Source organism: Bombyx mori, chromosome 9, assembly GCF_030269925.1.
Source record: "Bombyx mori chromosome 9, ASM3026992v2".
Classification (NCBI taxonomy): Eukaryota; Metazoa; Arthropoda; class Insecta; order Lepidoptera; family Bombycidae; genus Bombyx; species Bombyx mori.
This window is the reverse complement of record NC_085115.1, coordinates 5,746,556-5,760,184: the sequence shown is the minus strand read 5'-3', so window position 1 is coordinate 5,760,184 and position 13,629 is coordinate 5,746,556. Positions and strand designations below refer to the sequence as shown.

At 37.9% G+C, this 13,629-nt stretch overlaps 2 protein-coding genes and 1 long non-coding RNA gene across 3 annotated transcripts; all 3 read left to right on the top strand.

Annotated features, from left to right (window-relative positions):
• The first annotated feature begins 504 nt into the window (after positions 1 to 504).
• On the top strand, positions 505 to 2,940 carry LOC101735372 (retinol dehydrogenase 11). Its single transcript, XM_021347361.3, has one exon. The coding sequence runs from the start codon at positions 576 to 578 to the stop codon at positions 1,527 to 1,529; it is 954 nt and encodes a 317-aa protein (XP_021203036.1). The 5' UTR covers positions 505 to 575; the 3' UTR covers positions 1,530 to 2,940.
• A 925-nt stretch (positions 2,941 to 3,865) lies between these two features.
• Positions 3,866 to 5,058, top strand: LOC101735502 (retinol dehydrogenase 11-like). The gene has a single exon (XM_012689605.4). The coding sequence runs from the start codon at positions 3,980 to 3,982 to the stop codon at positions 4,931 to 4,933; it is 954 nt and encodes a 317-aa protein (XP_012545059.2). The 5' UTR covers positions 3,866 to 3,979; the 3' UTR covers positions 4,934 to 5,058.
• A 4,872-nt stretch (positions 5,059 to 9,930) lies between these two features.
• Positions 9,931 to 13,567, top strand: LOC101743355 (uncharacterized). Its single transcript, XR_009973803.1, has 2 exons — positions 9,931 to 13,341; positions 13,447 to 13,567. It is a non-coding gene; the product is annotated as an uncharacterized LOC101743355 (long non-coding RNA).
• The last annotated feature ends 62 nt before the right edge of the window (positions 13,568 to 13,629 follow it).

The following is a 13,629-nucleotide window of genomic DNA, read 5'->3' as shown; positions in this document are numbered from 1 at the left end:
TGAGAAACGCGACCCACTGAGAAGATCCGGCGAGAAACTCAGTGGGAAATGTATTGTTCATCGCAGATTTAGCGAATCATTTTAACGTCATTGTTTTGAGAATTACAGCAAATATTTTTAATAATAAACGAAAACATATTTTAATACTACTAAACAAAACAATAATATTAAAATAAAATATTACATTAATATAAATAAGTAAAGAAGTTGACCCTTGTGGAAATACTAATAGCACGTTGTTGAAATAATAATTGCTCAGCAAAAAATGCTAGGAGTAAATTTGAAAACCAAACACGAATGCCATTAATTAAGTAAAATTATTCAAGATTAAAGTAATTATTGGATTTTCTAATCAATTTCGTAAAGTAAATTAAGTTACTTTGAAATGTGTAGGTACAAAATCAGTATAGTTATCGCTAATTCAAAACCTGTTTGAATAAAGTACCTATCTAATACGTAGATATGGCCAGCACATTTATAGAAGCACTTATCTATTATTATATTTGATAAATAGTTTTAGTGGCGTGTGACTGAGTGCAGAGAATCACGTTTATAACTGACCTTAAGCTAGCGCGATGGTTTTCATTAGTTTTATTGTGTTGAATCTCATATTAGCGTTACTTTATATAACGTATTGTAAATTAACATACGGTATAAATAAATGCAGCAGGCATTTGGTCAGCAAAGTGGTGATAGTGACCGGAAGCAACAACGGTATAGGATACGAGACAGCAAAAGACTTAGCGGAGCGTGGAGCCCGGGTAATACTCGCTTGCAGGAACGATCTACGCGGTACCAAGGCCAGAGACCAGATCATTGCAGAATCAGGGAACCACGATGTGCATTATCGTCAGTTGGATTTAGCGTCATTTGGTTCTGTCAGAAGATTCGCTGAAGAATTCATTAAAACCGAAAATCGTTTAGACATTCTTATCAACAATGCTGGAGTACTCGTCGTGGACAATGTAAAGACGGAAAACGGCTTGTTTGTCGGTATGCAAGCAAATCACTTCGGGCCATTTCTGCTCACGAAGCTTCTTCTTCCGCTAATTAAATCGTCAGCTCCGAGTCGCATCATCAACGTTTCTTCCCTAGCCTACTCAAAAGGAATTATTGATTTTAACAATTTAAATTTGGAAAAAGAAACCCCGCAGTCATACAGTAAAATACAAGCATATAAAAACAGCAAGCTGTGTAATGTTCTAATGACCACTGAGTTGGCAAGACGGCTTGAAGGTACTAGAGTGACTGCTAATTGCTTACATCCCGGCTTAGTAAAAACTGAAATTGTAAATTCTGATAAACTGCCATTTTCGAAGTACTGGGTTCCTATCGCAAGTTTATTTGTTAAGACCCCTCGGGAAGGGGCTCAGACTTCAATATACCTGGCGGTGTCTCCTGAGGTAGAAAACGTAACCGGCTGCTATTTCGCCGATTGTCAGGTTAAAACTTTAACCGAAACGGGGCGTAATACTGAACTGGCTCGCCGTCTCTGGGAAGAGTCTGAAAAAATAATTGCGAAGAAATGAAATATATATATAAATTTATATATAAAATGAATATAATAAGGTATTTATATATACCTAGTCAGGTCATAAGTATCGTCACACAGTAAAAACTTTTCTTTTAGAATGCAGGCCACAAAAATTTTTATTGAATTCGAATTTCGAATTGATCATGAAAATAAAAATGTATACTTTTAGAATTTTACTCATTTTTAAATATGGAGTGGACGCTTAAAGAAGACCGTGTTGCAGTTATTGCGTTGCATCGTTGCGGTTACGCGCCAATTCAAATTTTTAACATACTGAAAAATTTGAATATAACCAAAAGATTCGTTTATCGTACCATCAAACGATACAATGAAGACTCTAGTGTAGATGACAGGTCAAGAAGTGGTCGCCCTCGGTCTGTTAGGACTCCAGCAGTGATAAAAGCTGTGAAGGCGCGAATTCAAAGAAATCCCAAACGTAAGCAGAAACTGTTGGCCCTTCAGATGGGGTTAAGCAGAACCACGGTGAAAAGGGTGTTAAATGAAGACTTAGGGCTTCGGGCATATCGAAGAAAAACAGGACATCGTTTGAATGCTCGTCTAATGGACCTGAGACTGAAGAGATGCTGCGATTTGTTGAAGCGGTACGCGGGAAAAATATATCGGGAAATTCTTTTTTCGGATGAAAAATTTTTTACCGTAGAAGAGAGCTACAACAAACAAAATGATAAGGTGTACGCACACAGTAGTCAAGAAGCGAGCAACCGTATTCCGCGTGTCCAATGAGGTCATTTTCCATCCTCGCTCATGGTATGGTTGGGAGTTTCTTATTGGGGCTTAACAGAGGTACATTTTTGTGAAAGGGGTGTAAAAACGAATGCAGTTGTGTATCAAAATACAGTCCTGACGAACCTTGTGGAACCTGTTTCTCATACCATGTTCAATAACAGGCACTGGGTATTCCAACAAGATTCGGCGCCAGCTCATAGAGCGAAGAGCACACAAGACTGGCTGGCGGCGCGTGAAGTCGACTTCATCCGGCACGAAGACTAGCCCTCCTCCAGTCCAGATTTGAATCCGTTAGATTACAAGATATGGCAACACTTGGAGGAAAAGGCGTGCTCAAAGCCTCATCCCAATTTGGAGTCACTCAAGACATCCTTGATTAAGGCAGCCGCCGATATTGACATGGACCTCGTTCGTGCTGCGATAGACGACTGGCCGCGCAGATTGAAGGCCTGTATTCAAAATCACGGAGGTCATTTTGAATAAACTTTAGTGTCATAAGAATCTATGCTTTGTTAAGTTCATTTTGGTATATGAATGGTTACATAATGAATAAACTTGTTTCAATTATTTTACATTAAACATGTGACAGTATTTACGACCTGACTAGGTATATAGAAAAAAATATATGAAAGTAATAAAATCAAAAGATAATTTTCACACTAATTGTTAATTATTTCAAGGAACCAACTAGTTTACGGGCGCACGTAGATACATGTAGAATTCGCTATTTTTATCATTAAACCTGGTGTACTTTGTTAAATTAAATTAAATATGGCCACTATGAAACAAATAATTAGTAAACAAGTACCTAGTAATAAAAAACTTGTTTACAAACAACAGTCTTATTAATTGTATAAATTAGGAATAAGGCTGGCTAAGCTAAAAGCTAATCTATAACACTAACATACAAAGATCACCATCAACGGTGACATTACGCGGGTAACAATAACAACAACAACGGTAACAACAACAACTAAATCGAAGACAATACTCAATTTTTGTAATTAAATAAATGTATTAGGTAGAAATTATACCTATACTCACTATCTCCAAGTTATATAATTGAAATCTTTCAGCAAAATAAATTGCCTTGCGATACCAAAAGGCCTCTAATTGATTGATAAATAAACTGTATCTAATTGCCATGACACACGGTCGAATCGAATGACCGAATAACTGGAAAAAATTACATAATTTTACTTTTCTCTCCTTATACTCGTACAACACGTTTATTGGGTAAAATTTGACTTTGATTTTTGATAAATGTATGTTGTTTTAAGGATAAAATTACTTACATATTTACTAACGAAATTAATTGGTCATTGTATGCTATAAACGCACGTTGTTGAAATAATAATTGCTCAGCAAAAAATGCTAGGAGCAAATTTGAAAACCAAACACGATTGCCATTAATTAAGTAATATTATTCAAGATTAAAGTAATTATTGGATTTTCTAATCAATTTCTTAAAGTAAATTAAGTTACTTTGAAATTTTTAGGTACAAAATCAGTATAGTTATCGCTAATTCAAAACCTGTTTGAATAAAGTACCTATCTAATCCGTAATTACCGGTATCCGTAAGATAAGGCTAGCACATTTATAGAAGCACTTATCTATTATTATATTTGATAAATAGTTTTAGTGGCGTGTGACTGAGTGCAGAGAATCACGTTTATAACTGACCTTAAGCTAGCGCGATGGTTTTCATTAGTTTTATTGTGTTGAATCTCATATTAGCGTTACTTTATATAACGTATTGTAAATTAACATACGGTATAAATAAATGCAGCAGGCATTTGGTCAGCAAAGTGGTGATAGTGACCGGAAGCAACAACGGTATAGGATACGAGACAGCAAAAGACTTAGCGGAGCGTGGAGCCCGGGTAATACTCGCTTGCAGGAACGATCTACGCGGTACCAAGGCCAGAGACCAGATCATTGCAGAATCAGGGAACCACGATGTGCATTATCGTCAGTTGGATTTAGCGTCATTTGATTCTGTCAGAAGATTCGCTGAAGAATTCATTAAAACCGAAAATCGTTTAGACATTCTTATCAACAATGCTGGAGTATTCGACGTGGACAATGTAAAGACGGAAAACGGCTTGTTTGTCGGTATGCAAGCAAATCACTTCGGGCCATTTCTGCTCACGAAGCTTCTTCTTCCGCTAATTAAATCGTCAGCTCCGAGTCGCATCATCAACGTTTCTTCCCTAGCCTACTCAAAAGGAATTATTGATTTTAACAATTTAAATTTGGAAAAAGAAACCCCACAGTCATACAGTAAAATACAAGCATATAAAAACAGCAAGCTGTGTAATGTTCTAATGACCACTGAGTTGGCGAGACGGCTTGAAGGTACTGGAGTGACTGCTAATTGCTTACATCCTGGCTTAGTAAATACTGATATTTTAAATTCTGATAAACTGCCATTTTCGAAGTACTGGCTTCCTGTCACAAGTTTCTTTATTAAGACCCCTCGGGAAGGGGCTCAGACTTCAATATATCTGGCGGTGTCTCCTGAGGTAGAAAACGTAACCGGCTGTTATTTCGCCGATTGTCAGGTTAAAACTTTAACCAAAACGGGGCGTAATACTGAACTGGCTCGCCGTCTCTGGGAAGAGTCTGAAAAAATAATTGCAAAGAAATGAGTTTTTTTTTTTATATAAACTGAATGTAACATGATAATTATATATATATATATTTTGTTTTCTATATATATATATATATATATAAAAAAATATGAAGCTAATAAAATCAAAAGATAATTTTCACAGTAATTGTTAATTATTACAAGAAACCAACTACTTTACGCACGTATGTACGTACGTACCTACATGATATTAATTAAAATTAAAATGGGATGAATTCGCTATTGTTATCATTAATAATTAAATCACTCTAAATTGTTATTTTTAACACGACTGGTGTGTTTTGTTAAATCAAATAAAATATGGCTGCTATGAAACAAATAATTAACAAACAAGTACTTAATCATAATAATATATGTATTAAAAAAACTTTTCATAGGAAAAAAAATATTTGAAATAATCAAATACCACAGAAACATCAAGCTCTTTGAGCAGAACAAACTTTTCATTTTACATTTCGACGTAATTTTCAAAAATCATAAACTTAGTCGAACAAAATTGTATTGAAAATATGAAGCATTGGCAAGTCGAAAAGTATAGAAGTTGCAAGTGAAACTTTAACGGACAACATTTTAGTGTGCCAACAAAGTGTGTCTTCATGAAAGAGTTTGTTTAAAATACTGTCAAACGATGATCAATTTTTGTCATCTGTTTAATCTATATATTAATACGTGAAGCAAAAACTTTGTATCCCTTTTTACGAAAATTACGCGGACGGAGGAGTATGAAATTTTCCACACTTATAGAGAATATCGAGAAGAAGTGCACAATGCTAATTTTTTTTTTTAAATAATGCACAAAAGATATATTAAATCAATAGAGAAAACATTACACACACTACATACCATGTATTTGACGCACACACGCATGCATACTATTTATTGTCAAACTTTTGTTCTTGACGTCTGTTGTCAAATTGAGATTAAGTATTGTTTGTCTTTGTTAATATTTTTTATAGTGCACAATCATAATAGTGTACAAACTTACAATTCCAATTAATTATAGTCGAATTTCGACTGCTGCGGGACCTCTAGTATTTATTTACTGGTTGTGCGAATTGTGACTTTGGATGGGTAGGTCCTATCATCGTATTTCTGGCGTAAACCAATAATGCATTTCGGTTTGAGGGGTAGGACAGCTAATATACAGAACAATTGAGGCTATCTTGTTTCGAGATAGGTTTCGTGAAGTGCATTAGCTCCAAACCATTTTTTTTTTTTTTTTTTTTTTTTTTTTTCCGGGGGGAAATCCTCATGGACTACCTCCGCCTGGGGAAAAGCGGAGGGGCGTGCCGGACTCCTACCGGCTAAAACCACCCCGGTGTCCACCCACACGTGCGCGCAGGGCCGCGGGAATCCAAATTCTTCCGCAGCCCCACACCAGTGCTGGCCCGGTCTGTCCAGGCCTCGTCTCCTGCACGGAGTAGTGAGGCGTTCAGCTACTCCGTGCATCGCCTCAGAGGCACGCGCCGACACCCGCATGCGCCTCCATCTCAGGTCCATCGAATAGGGGGCGAGGGCTTTCCCAAGTCCCTCGCCCCTGGACCCATTCATGGGGGGCGGAAAAGGGCGTTGTCCGCCCTTGTCCTGCGCCCGGTGCGCCTTCTGCGGCCGGGGAAGGGAGTCGAGATCTCCCTCTCCCGTTCTGCAGTTTCCTTCTGCGACATCACGTCCTCGCAGAAGGACACCACCGCGTCCCACGACTCTGCGCTGCCGACCATCCTCCGCACTACGGCCGGCAGCGACAGATCGCTTCCTACTTCATTTGTGAGGACACGGCGCTGCTCCTCCCAAGCTACACACTCGGCGAGCGTGTGTTGCGCCGTGTCCTCCCCGCAGTGGACGCAGTGGTGGCACCGAGCGTCCGGCTCCCTGTCTATGCGGCACAGGTACTTGCCGAAGCAACCGTGCCCCGACAGCACCTGTGTCACCCTAAACGACAGGGATCCGTGCCTTCTCCCGAGCCAGTCGTCGAGTACTGGCCGGATCGCCTCGACGGTTGCGAGGCCGGCGGTAGGGCGCAGAAGCCTTTGCCGCCATTCCGCCACCAAGGCCAGACGGAGCTCCTCTCGGCGCAGCGCGATCTGCCGCTGCACCAGCCTCGAGCCCCGTGACCGCTCTTCCTCGCGCCATCGATATAATGACGCGAGTACTTTCGCCTCTAGGTCCCAGGGCGGGGATCCGGCCAGGACGCAAGCCGCCTCGTAGGAAATCGTGCGGTACCCGCGGATGACTCTGACGGCCATCACCCTCTGCGGCTTACGCAGAATGGCGAGTGTGCTGGCCGTCATGTCCATCGCCCACACAGGGGCCCCATACAGGGCCATGGACCGCACGATTCCCACATACAACCGCCTACAGGCGGCGCTCGGGCCCCCCAAATTGGGAAGCAACGTTGAAAGCGCGCCCGCTGCACCCATCAGCTTGGGCACCAGCCGCCGGAAGTGGGGCCCGAATTCCCATCGGCTGTCGAGCACCAATCCCAGATACTTCATGGTGGACTCGACAGCTATCCGGGTCCCACTTACCACGATGTGTGATCCCAGCGCCGGCGCACGTCGGGGGCCATGAAACACCATAGCCTCCGACTTGTTTAGGGCCACCTCCAGGCCCAGGCGCCGGATTAGCTCCAAACCAAGCCCAAGGTGAACCAATAAAGCTGATGAAAATAATTTTGCACTAACAAAAAAAAAAAAAGATTTAACATTATCAAAACATATAATATGTTTTTCTGTATATGTTGTCTTTTTTTTTAAATCTATAAAAACAGCATTAAATATATATATTCCAAATTTATTAACCAATGTATTTTAATTAAATTCAATTTTATAATCTCTCTATACTGATAAGAGTATAACCGGCTGATATCAGCACAGGTGACAGCTGACCTTATCATCTTAATTGTTATCCAATATAAACGTGGGCATAAGCAGAGAAATATATATTTTAATACGCTTTTATTATTTATTGGAGCTGCTTCAGACGTATGTAATATAATTATGTCAATTAACTCGAAATTTGGCATACTTATTAAGGACCGATCACAATTCAATATTTAAAAAAAATTGAAAAAATTTAAATCCATCTAAAAAGTAAAAAAAAATTTTTTAAAAAAACAAAAAAAATACGCTTTTATAGAAAATCCAGCTACAAAATAGAAAATAAATTTTAATAAGTTTGAGTTAAAAATAGTATAAGAAAAAATGATTTTAATGTAAAAAAGGGTGGGGTACATGGTATCAGCAGTTATAAATATTTTATGAACAGATCTGAGTAGAAGGGTTATATCCTGGTAATATCCTGAAAAGCTCTTACACTACTATACTTACATTAGTTCTAACTCAAATTTATTAAAATTTATTTAATATTAAAATTTGTACCTTGTATATACCTGTGTATCGGAGGGACGCCACTCCTTAGGGAGGCCTATGGAGCTTGCTTACGATCAATAATAATTATAATTATTGATCAATGTAATGATTTATTCTACGGATTTAAAACTATAAAAATTGATTTTTGTTTAGATATAATGTTTTATATTAGTTTTAAAATCCATTAATCAAATATATTAATATATTTTGCTAGTTTTTTGCAATATAATGTCTTTTTTAAGAAGATTTAATGTGGATTGTTTAAAATATAAATGTATTTTACCTATGGCAACTCCTTCAATATTATCAATGGAGGTTAGTCATGCTAATTTCTTTTTATGTATAATTTTAATAATCCCACTATTAAAATACCCTTAAATTTTATAATACCTAAGTATGTAAAAATGAAATGTTTTTTTCTATAGATATTTAATTTTCGTGTCCTTGAGAGCACTAGTAGCTGGACCGAAAATGGCCAATGTCCTTTGAGTTAGGGTAAAGATCACGTATAAAGAAATGTAATTACAAAATGACATAATTAAATTGCATTCAATATGACATTTACATGTCACCTATACCATCAACAACTACTATAATATAGTTCTATGTCAACAACAGAGTGAGTGACAGCTCTCGTCGAACTCATAGAATGCGAAGAAGAATTCGACCCAAAACTTAACTCACATACACAACCCACTGAGTTCCTCTCCGGAACCTCTCAGTTGGTCGCGATTCTAAATTTATGCGGTGATACATACAGCAAGGCACTGCTCTTACTTAGGCAAATATTAGCAAACCCTCTCAGGCTGAACTCATGAGCGCGTTCTTCAAAGCTGAATTTTAATAGTCTTATTTTAGTTTAATAAACAGTTTTATGCGTACATGCTAGCTTAAAAATAGAGTATTTTTATAAGAATCAAATGCTTTTAATAGTCTTCACAGACCGATGAGAGACAGACTTACATAGGACGGACGCTATCAATACTAGAAGCACTATGGCGCTTCTTAACTCTGAAATTCTATATTCAAGCCTCGTTTGAAGAAGGGCATCTTTTGGTGCCAATACCGTTCATTCAAGGGCCAGACGCTACGTGATAAAACGCTCAGTGGATGAACTCTGTGGTAAAACAGGATTATATCAAACGTAATCAGGATTATATCAGAAACTATACAGCTCTATGGTTTTAATCTAGATTTTTGTTGTAATTTTTTTATTTCCAAAGTTTCGATTACTTTTTTTTTAATGTTTTGATGGGTGGACGAGCTCACAGCCCACCTTGTGTTAAGTGGTTACTGGAGCCCCTATGGGCTATGGTCTATACATCTACAACGTAAATACGCCACCCACCTTGAGATATAAGTTCTAAGGTCTCAGTATAGTTACAACGGCAGCCCCACCCTTCAAGCCGAAACGCATTACTGCTTCACGGCAGAAATAGGCAGGGCGGTGGTACCTACCCGTGCGGACACACAAGAAGTCCTACCACCAATAAAAAGCTTACCTAAACTTAAAAAAACTTACTAACTTACTTAGGTAACAGTTTTCATGATCACAGACGAGTAAAATGTTATTTGTCGACGTTTATATTTTCCTAACAGTAAACAAAACGTTCAAAATAATAAAATTAAAATAACAAACATGAGTTTGTACTGTAAAAGTGGGCTTAATTATGTCTACGTCTCGTGAAAACCAAAGAACCGACAGACCGGCTTCCGATCTTATCACTGAAAACCATATCCAAATTGGCACCGCCATTGTCAGAGAACTAATTATGATTAGTATTTTGTGGTATAACGTAACCCTCAGACACAGCCCACTGAGTTTCTCGCCGGATCTTCTCAGTGGGTCGCGTTTCCGATCGGGTGGTAGATTCTGCGAAGCACGACTCTTGCTAGGGTTGGTCTTAGCAACTTCGTCAGGTTTGAGCCCCGTGAGCTCACCTACTAGTTAAGGCTACGCTGATATAGCCTCTCAAGGCTCTCAGCTTAGGTAGAAAAAAAAAAGGTGGTTTAACGAAAATTTAATAAATCATACCCACGCGACTCTCAGGAATTGAGGAAAATAATAACATCGTCTCCATTCTAGCATTAGATTAGTATCCATTGTATCCATGTTTCAAAGTGATCTTAAACGATTTTGGTCAATATTTGTGTGCCACGTAATGACTATTCGTTCCGTTTTGAACAGTAGGCTTAAAATTTTTAGTATTTTTGAATGAATGAAAGAATTCACATCCCGTCTGCTGTTAATTCCGCGATTTACTTCGAGACATGAGGTAGAAGCCTCAAGTGTGGTATGGGCAGTATAGTATAGCCAGTATAGTATAGGTAGTATGAATATAATATATATACATCAAAATAACACCAAAACTGGAGCATTAAATGCTTCGCGTTAGAAATAGTCAGGACGATGAGATACCAATCCTAGCGGACGTACAATACGTTTGCCACCATTAATTACGTAAATTTATAAATTTTGCGAAACTGAATTTTATTAAACGAAGCTTTTTCTTCTTCGACATACAATATGTATTTTGTGAACGCGTGTCAAGTCGTATTAGACTTCGATTTACTTAAACAAATTGGTGACGTCATAGTCGCATAGCTTAGTACGGGCGTACCTTACATCTTATAAAATATTCGCTTTCGTCATTTTACTGTGTATAGGATGAGGATCAGATAAACTCTCCTGTTTATCATGGCGGTAAATATAAAAGTAGCTTCACATAAACTAAGTATTACAGAAAGAGCAACGCTCGAAAACCGTAATTAAAAGAAAGTGCCACAACGCGGTACGGCTAATTAAATGTAAATGAAAATGAACTTAAGCGTCGAGATGCACTTCTTGTAGACGTCTCGGAAAATGCTAGAAATTTCAAAAATCATTTCAAAGTATTACATACTTCATTCTTTTTTATTTATTATATTCCTGTTTGGACAAAATGTCACTATGAACTGAAAATGCAATTGTCAAACGTAGTCATTATGTTCTTCAATAATCCCGTTTTTGTCAAACCATCACAAAAATGCTCTAAATTTTTTTGTTGATCATTATTTCAAATCATTGAGACGAATAACTATGACCAGTTTGAACGAACAAATCGAACACCCTTCATTTTTCTGGAATTGCCTCGCCCTCCAAGACGATTGTCCATTCTATTCATCGATAGATCCAAAACTTTATTACTTCGCTGTGGGACTGACTTGCATATACGCCGCATTTTTCGTAATAATCCTGGCTGACCTTCAATTTTATTGGTCGCTTGATGGCTTACAACAAAAAATTGATTACTATTCAAATTTAGTGCGAAAAAAAGTTAGACGCGTGCAAATGAACCAGCAGAGATTAGTATCTACACAGGAAAGAACTGAAAAGCAACTGAAAAGAAGTCGCCAAAGTACGGGAATTATCACCGGATTAAGAGGAACTTTGTCGATGGATGAGACTCCGACACATTCTTTGCTGGCCATTTGTGAAAATGAAACTACGAAATATCCAACATATTGTAGCAGCCAACATGCCATTGAATTTTAGAACGTTCAATCCATTGTTATAACTAGACGACGCTTTACGAGGAAAATAAATAAATTTAACAATAAAACGTTGTGCGAATGTCGCCAGCAATATTTCGAACTTCGACGTGTATTTGGAACAGAGGCGAACGCTTCAAAAGCATTACGAATGCCTTTTATATTTCATCTTTTACACTTCGCCAGGCGTGAAACTGTATTTGAAGACAAACGTCTTTATACCATTTACGATATCTTAGACACGTAGAAATGTTAACCTAGTTAAATTTCCGTGCCAAATGTTTTTGACATCTTAATTCATACCATATTTAATACACTAACTAATATGTAAATATCGTATATCTTTAAACGAGCAATTTTTGTATATAAATATATTTCATACATAATCTGAATCTCGGAAACGGCTCCAACGATTTTCAGAAAATTTAGTATACGGGGGTTTTTGGGGGCGATAAATCGATCTAGCTACGATTTAATTTCAGAAAATGTTGTTTTATTCGTGTTTTCAATAATCAACTTTATCGATATTTTTAATTTTTTCTTTAAATAACCAGTTTCATATTTTTTTATTATTCTGTCGGTAAGATCGAAAAATATTATTCATATTTCATCATTTTATCAATATGTAATTCGAATTAAACTATAATTTCTAAAAAACACAATTTATCAAGGAAGGTGGGGAAGGAAAGTCCTCGAATGGAGGCCACGGATGGGTACCAGGAGCGTGGGGCGTCCTCCAACCAGGTGGACTGACGACTTAGTGCGCACGGCGGGAAGTCGTTGGACGCGGAAGGCGGAGGATCGCATTATGTGGAAGGCATTGGGGAAGGCCTATGTCCAGCAGTGGGCAGATAAAAGCTGATGATGATAATGATGATGATGACAATTTATCAAAAAAAATACCGAGCAAAGCTCGGTCATTATCTAGTAGCACATAAATGATTTTGAGAAAAAAACAAAACACATTTTAAAGTCAACTTATTTTTCATTTATTCAATTTCAAAGTCGCAATGTTCCAAGTATCTCGTTCTCGGAAAAGTATGGCTCGAGTTTAACGAATTCGGCGACAGGAAGATGCCCCGCTTAAAGTTAAGCAATTAAGAAGAAGCTAAGCGGCGAGATTGCGCATCGAAACTTCTTGTTTTCCTCAACCGAAAACTATCTTCATTACATCTGTGTATCTACCGTCTAATGCATGGACAATGTTTGCGACCGCACCGACTCCGTAAACATGTATACGGGTACAGCACCCGAATTTGGTTAAAGATAGTGAAACAGTTGGCCGTACTCCAGCCGCCTTTGCTGAAGCTCTAAAATTGTATTATCCAATTCTAAACCAGAAAAACAATGTACTGTGTGCATATGAATGCGCTGCCTAAATTCAAGCGACACTGCGGTGGGCTGAATATTTTACTTTATATACAGATACGCTAAAATACATACAATTCGTATCACGATGGTTTTGACTCAGTGAAAAGTGGTAAATGTTGTTGGAGCATATTGTGAGGTAATGTCAATTTATCTACCCTCCTCCTATCCATTTCTGCCGCGCAATATCTGTCCATTCAATTTGAACAAAAAGTAAAATAACAGTTATTAAAACAAATTTCAGACTCCAACCGCATACCTGAAAGCATTGATTCTGCGGTGTCTATGGATAAGAGTAACCATTTAACTATGACCTCACATTCGATCTCCTGTAAAGAATAAAGGTTTAAAAAAAAGCAATAAAATATTTACTTTAATATCTTGAGTACCAAATGTCCGTTATTAAGCTAATAATATCTTTATGGAT

Bases quoted from the DNA above. Each gene is read 5' to 3' on its own strand.
- LOC101735372 (XM_021347361.3), top strand. From the start codon at position 576: ATGGTTTTCATTAGTTTTATTGTGTTGAATCTCATATTAGCGTTACTT.
- LOC101735502 (XM_012689605.4), top strand. From the start codon at position 3,980: ATGGTTTTCATTAGTTTTATTGTGTTGAATCTCATATTAGCGTTACTT.